General features: G+C 32.4%; 1 protein-coding gene across 4 annotated transcripts in view; it reads left to right on the top strand.

Annotated features, from left to right (window-relative positions):
* The window catches only part of LOC137650260 (paramyosin, long form-like), a 164,847-nt gene that overhangs the window by 61,957 nt on the left and 95,390 nt on the right, over nt 1–7,500 (top strand). For 2 of the 4 annotated variants that reach the window (XM_068383562.1, XM_068383560.1), the window contains exon 2: nt 2,707–2,763. The exons of the other annotated variants lie outside the window; for them this stretch is intronic. In XM_068383562.1, coding sequence (XP_068239663.1) covers nt 2,707–2,763 — 57 coding nt within the window. The remainder of the gene's footprint in view (nt 1–2,706; nt 2,764–7,500) is intronic. 4 annotated transcript variants of the gene reach the window in all.

Raw genomic sequence — 7,500 nt, 5'->3', positions numbered from 1 at the left:
CTCTCTCTCTCTCTCTCTCTCTATATATATATATATATATGTACAGTATGTATATACATACATATATATATATATATATATGACGGCCTTTCTGTCTGTTTTATACTTGGTGTATGTCCTTCAATCTCTCTCTCTCTCTCTCTCTCTCTCTCTCTCTATATATATATATATATATGTGTGTGTGTGTGTGTATATATAAACATATATGACGGCCTGTATGTCTATTTTATACTTGGTGCATGTCTCTCTCTCTCTCTCTCTCTCTCTCTCTCTCTCTCTCCTAATGTATGCCTGTCAAATCGCAGAATCACGGGAAAACTTAGTAAATAACATAGACATCTTAATTTCCATTTCCATGACCCACACAATCTTCTCTAATGGTAGAAGTAGGAGTGTCCAAGTTTTCCCCCTCTGAACCTTTTAGCAGGAGTAGTAATTATAAGAGTTATCGGGATATATGTTGTTATCATACTATTTCCTTTGGATTGTCAGTTATGATTATTAGATTAAAAACGCAAATCTTGAAAATTATATCACATCAGTGCCGATCATCAGTTTGACGTCTACTTTTTGAGTGTTATACGAAAAAACTTTATGTATATATATACCCATACACTTTAAAACCACCTAAAAACGAATAAAACATACTCTCATACACAACTGCACGCACGCGCGCATACACATATGTATACGATAAAAATGATTATAATGATAACAGTAATGATATTAACAATGTTTGGAAATGCAAATAGCATGTGGAGTGCGAAATGTTGATTTAAGAAAATGCTCTCGTTGATACATCTAATATTGTCGTTTCATATAAACAGAGATACGGATGCTTATATGAATGTTTTTGTGTGATATCTGTAATATTTACCATACGATTTCTCTTTCCCCCATATTGAATGTTATGACGTCAGAAGGGTATAGCCGTCGGGTAAGGCCTAAGTATGAGGTTTCAAGCCACGAGCCCTATTTTTTCCTCATCAGTTTTGGGTCAACTAGTAGGAGCGAGTGTGGAAGCAAGCCACAGACCCAACAAACGTTAACCGAAAGTTATACCCCTCATTCCCAGCGTTCACGTCTATAGAAGCTTAATAACGTTGGTCTGATGGTGTTTTGATAATGAAGATAGATGATCACTTAGAGAAGAAAGATGCTGTTGGCACATAAACTCTTTGAGCATCCATGGGGCTAATTAGAACATCACTCCGTAAATAATTACTAAAATCAGAATGGGTGACACCTAAGATGAAAAAGGATGGGGATTTTTTTTTCTCTAAAATTAAGAAGAGTTTCCTAATAAGTTGCTGGTACTCAAAAAAAAAAAAAAAAAAAAAATCTTACCACACCTACATTGGAAAAAGAAGCATAAAGGAAAAGAAAAGCTAATGGCATCAACCTGAGAATCATAAACATACAGCTTGAAAAGCAGAAGACAAATAAAAGAATGAAGAATTGGAATAACTGAAACATAATTCAATTAAATCCGATAGCAGTACGAAAGATGGGAAAATATAACACTGTTTTTTTTTCTTCAGGTACATGATATTCCATTGTAAAACTGAATATTCTCTGCGTCAATACCTTAGATGCCAGGATGCCAGAAAACCTCAAATCAATCAATCAATCAAACAACGGACTAATGATCTTTACACATTGTAAACTATTTGACAGTAGGCTCTTTTTGTTTCATTTAGTATTCTTCAGATTTTTCCATAGAGGTGTATCCGAGTACTTAATAATACATGCGTTCCTAGAGCAATTGCACACAATAAAACACGTGCAGGTATGCAACCCTCACATATGTACGTATAGATAGATAAATAGATAGGTAGATAGATAAATATATAGATACAATGATTAATGGTAGAATGATTCAAAATGTGATACAAAAGAATTGGGAAGATTGGAAGTCAGTAATTTGTTTATAAAACTCATAGTGGCGATTTATGAAGGAATTCTTGTGTCGATCTTCCTATACGGAAATGAAGATTGGAATTTGAATGCTAATTAAAAGGACATTGAAGTTCTCGACATGAAGGATTTGCATGACATATTTGACATATGAATAATGTATATTTGATAATTTTTTTGTACTTGTAAGCGAATGTAGTATATATGATAGCGTAAATTATTCCATTCCACAACATATTCTTTCAAGTCTTAACGGTGTTTTTTATGACCTCTGATTCTTCACGAAGATGCTATTCCACTTGTAGGCGTGATTTCCTCATCTAGGAATGTCTAAAGGTTTATAGCTACTGGGTTTCCTGTTAAATGGGAGCAGTAAAGTTCACCGTGCCAGTTTCTTTTTTTTTTTTTTATTTTTGTTCCATCTTCGTTACTATGAGATTTATGTGCAAACGAAGGATATACGCAGAGTCTTTAAAACGTCGGAATTTTTATTTGCGGTATCCAAACTTTTTTTTTCCGCAATGAAATGTTTTACAGATAAAAGAAATATTGATAGTTATTATCAGATGGTAAACAAAAATAAAGTCATTTGTTCTCATAAAACCTTACAAAAAAAAAAAAAAAAAAAAAAAAAAAAAGCCGTTGGTTTTGATTTTGTGCAGGTCTGCGATAAATTTTTCTTTTCTTTTTATAAATCTTTTTCTTCATTATCATCATATTCATGACCATCATTACCATCTTTCTCCGTCCAAACAAAAGATACTAATATCTTTCTCTCATTTTTTCCAGGACAAAATCCGTCTTCTTATGGAAGACATTGAATACGAGAGGGAACTCAGACAAAGGGTAAGTACTTTCCTCTGAAGGGATTTTTATTTGTACATGAGCCTCCTCTTATCCTTCCTGTAGTTTTAGTTTAATCTCTCATGCATCCTTTATACCTTGCTTTAAAGAAAAAATATTATTCCTTATTGCCCTTCATGGCTGTTCAATGACGTTTTAGCCTCTAGAACCTATGGAGAATTTAACCTGTTCTGTGTCTTTGAAAATATGTAAATGTTTCGACTTCCTTGTAGTATTGGTCTACTCCTTTTCGCTAGTCTTTAAACTTTACACATGACCTAAAGTCTATACACATGGATCTGTAAAATTGGGTAATAGTTCCACAAAGCATTTTTATATACCCAATGTTTAATACAGATAAGAATTTTATGCTAGAAGTCATTCAAGAGCTTTATGCAGCCTCTATGTGGAAATATGCTCGTAGACAATTAAGTACCAGTTATTTTTAAATTGAATATCTATTTCGAATCAAAATAGGACTTCTCATTTAAAATTTTCAGAAAATGGTAAAAATTTAAGAGAATAAATTCAGTATCAACATAAACCTAGTTTTCTATATTATATAGAACGCTCTGGAAAGATATTCATGATTTCAATATTGAAAACGTATTCATTAGTCTACTTTAGTTACTGTAAATATATTTATCACTCTGTTGTTGACTACATTAGTCCACAACCATTCTATTAGCGGGCGGAAAGGCCTTCATTATTCTTATTTCGGTCCTCATGTCATCAGTCATAGAGCTAATGATGAGAAATCATTCCTGTCACAGACTGTAATGTAGGATGACAAATGCGTAATTTTATCAGTAAAGAATTTGTCATGATTGGTCAAAGGAGGCAACAAAATTATGTCTTTAACGCACCTACTTCAAGATGGCGTTGCTCCAAGTCTCTTGAAGGATGATTTCCCCATTTCCATGAGGAGAATGTCAGTGACAAAGAGCTTGCTCTATCGCCTGGTTATCGCTAGCGATAGCGAGATGGCATTGGAATTTGGCTGACATTTCGTGCGTTCAAGGCTTGTGTCTCTATGATGGATTAGGTAACCCATTCTTGGTTGCATATGGCAGTATCTCGGTGAAATACCCGAAAATTTAAAGCTATGTAGAAAGTCATGATATTCGAAAAAAAAGAAGAATTCCGTCTGTAGGAAACTCTTAGGTGAAAGTCTTGGTAAAAGTCATCTCTAGAAATGGGCAATCTTCTTCTGTACTCTTATGTAGACGCTTGACAGTTTGTTGAAATGATTAAAAATTAAAGCAAAAGAAGCTAAAAATTTCTCAAACAAAAATCAAGGAGATAAGAACAATTCATATTGCTCTGTAGTTTCTTAAGATAGAAAAATCTAAAATGTCAACTTAAGATTCTTGACAGAGGAAAAATAAGAAAAAGGGGATATAAGCTTAAATCATTTATGAAAAATCAGCCAAAGGATTTGGAAATTTCTCGATACTACACAATGAGGAAAATGGAAGTCCTTAGATCCTTTCTTTCTGTTATTCTCTGAGCTCTTCCTTCTAGCAACAGTAAAAATTTTTATGGCTGACCGTGAGAATTCTGGACACGACCGATGTGCTAGAAAGATTGGGTTTATTGGTTAATGTCTCTTTTACTTGAAAAGGGGTACTTACCCAAGTCTTGTAGGGAATCCCTTCTCTTACATTTGAAAAAAAAAAAAAAATGCAGTTGTATCAACATCTTAACTACTGAATTGTTTTAATTGCCATTATCCATTGGTTCCTGAGAGGATATTGGTCTAATGTGGACTAAGGTATAATTAGTTAGGGTTAGAAATTTAGGTTCTCTCAGGACAACTTAATTTTTTCTATTTGAAATCACAAGTCTAAACAATTACTCACTAGTCATAAAAATAAAGTGGTTAGATTAAGAAATATTCGAAATCTTATGAACTTTCTACGGAAAAAAAATAAGGTATAAATTTTATTTTATTTTATTCTCTTTATTTCATTCTCTTCTATTTTATTTTATTTTCTTTTCTTTCATTTTATTTTATTTCCTTTTATTTTTGTACCCAAAAGAGCCTTATAAAACTGTTTTGATCTAAGATTTGTTAACCTTTGATAGCGAGAAAACATTTATGGTATACTTCTGATGAAATATATATTGAAATACCAATATAAAAAAAAAGTCTTTAGAGCATTAGGCAAGGAGTTCATCCAATTATAAATCTAATGTGGCTCCATATCGAATAATGATTATCATAAGCGTTTTAATGAATATCACATGACAGTTAGTTCGATACAGTTCTCCAGTAAAAAATTCCTCACCAAACAGTTTATCAGCTATACAAGAAGTAGAAAGACTTTCTTTTATAAAATACATACAGAAATTATACAGCTTTCTTATCTCATTTTCTTCTTCATCTTCTCCTTCGTCTCTTCTTTGTTTATAGAATTAGATGGGTGTTGATAAAAAGAGGGGTTATAAAAAAAATCATATACTTAGGAAGGAAGTCACACGTTCGTATTACTGCACGTATGCTTATGGGTACATGGGCACGCACACGCACACACATACATACATATATATACACACACACCCACATACATATATATATATATATATATATCATTCTATCTATATATATATATATATATGTGTGTGTGTGTGTATATATATATATATATATGTATATATATATATATATATAAAATACACACACATATATATATGTATATATATGATTATATGTTTATATATGAAATTATCAAGCAACCCTTGATCTTGCCACCAACAGGTTCGAACCATAGTCAGAATAAGAGCTCTTTTATAATAGAGTGCAAAACTTTTCACAAAGTAAAGGGAGCCCAACATTAATAGGTTATATTTTGCTTAATATCTAAAATAACTAAAATACAGTCTTGGGGGTTGTGTCGGTAGTAATACTCTTAATAGCCAAACATATAGATGGATAGGTAGATAGATAGGCAGATGAATATATGTGGGCGAACGAGTTTACATTCGATTGCATCTGAGCGATTGGCTTGGCACTGAGTGCTAGTGTGAAAACGTGATTATGTGTATGTCAAAGATGCACATGTTCGCCTTTTATATGTGTTCGTGTGTGTATGAGAGAGAGAGAGAGAGAGAGAGAGAGAGAGAGAGGAGTCTCGAAGGCCTTGGATGGATTTAGAATATAGAGGTGATTCAGCCCAGTGGCTCGTGGTTCCCACCTGTCAGTTCGCACCTGCGTTTTCTTTCTTTCTTTATCTTTTCTCCCCTTCCCTTTACTCCTGAGGCTTAAGAATTTGTGGTGATTTTATCGTTTGACGAGTGATTGGTAACTTTACATTAAGGGCTCTTTGGGTCATTTAATTTTTTTATTTATTCACCTGAAGGTGTTTGTAAGAGATAATGACGGTTTAATATTGTTGGCAGTTAGATAGAGAGATGCTGTTCTTATCATAATAGTCGAGTAAGAAGATTGAAGCATAACCATAACAGATATAGGCAAACTCAAATGTGGAATATATTGAAAATCATTGTGTGGTAATTTAGTTAAATTAATATCTTTAGTTCATTACAATTGTTTCTCATGGCTCTTTCCTTAGTTTTTTTTTATTATCTTATACATATATATATATATATATATATGTGTGTGTGTGTGTGTGTGTGTATACACAAATATACACATGCACATACATACGCACATTCTCGTATATATGAATATGTTAAGTGAATCATGAGGGGAATTGTAAAACATGATAAAGATTTGAATAGAGAAAGCAGAAATGGGGGTCTGAAAATGAATATGAGTAAAACTAAGATAATGTTCAATAAAAATGCAGGCAACAAATAATGGTTATGGACGCACTTATCGAAATTAATAAGGAATATGCGTACTTAAGACAGACAGTAATTACAAGAAGGATAAGCAGGGAAGAGAGAGCTTTTGGTAAACTAAAGGAGATTATGAAATGTAAAATGCCACTCTCTATAAAAATAAAAGTATTTAATCAGATGGCCCTACTAGAAACTTGGAGTCTTACTAAAGCATCAGAACATAAGCTAGTTACAACTCAAAGAGCTATGGAGAGAAAAGTGATAGAAATAACACTAAGAGAAAGAAAAAGAGCAACATAGATACGAGAAAAAAATTAAAGTAGAGGATTTTCTTACAACATATAAGAAACTGGAATGGACATGAGCAGGACATATAATAAGAAGAGCAGATAATAGATGGACATCAAGGATAAAAGAATGGGTCCTTAGAAAATAAATAGAAGGAGCAGGGAAGGAGGAGAAGACGATGGGTTGACGAGATAAGAAAATAAGAATAAAAAATGGGTCCCTATGGATTTAAAGAGAAACGGGGAGAGGAAAAGAAGATGGACTGACGAACTAAGAAAATTTGCTATTATAAACTAGCATAGAAAGACCCTAAACAGACGGGAGTGGAAGGACATATCCGAGGCCTTTATTCTGCAGTGGGCTAGTAACTGCTGAATATATATATACATATATATATATATATATATATGTATATATATATATATATATATATTTATATATACATATATAGTATGCATATTATAAATACAAATATATAAATATATATATATATATATATATATATTTATATATATATATATATATATATTGTATTATCCTCATAAAAATCCCATACTTCCCTGTAATAGTTTACTAAGCCTATTATCTTTATCAGGTTGATTAATCTATTAATAGTAAGAACCAATGTCCACTAACCTTTTATCT

The sequence above is a fragment of the Palaemon carinicauda genome, chromosome 11 (assembly GCF_036898095.1).
Source record: "Palaemon carinicauda isolate YSFRI2023 chromosome 11, ASM3689809v2, whole genome shotgun sequence".
Lineage (NCBI taxonomy): Eukaryota > Metazoa > Arthropoda > Malacostraca > Decapoda > Palaemonidae > Palaemon > Palaemon carinicauda.
Note: the sequence above shows the minus strand (reverse complement) of the source record. Positions and strands in the feature narration are given on the sequence as shown.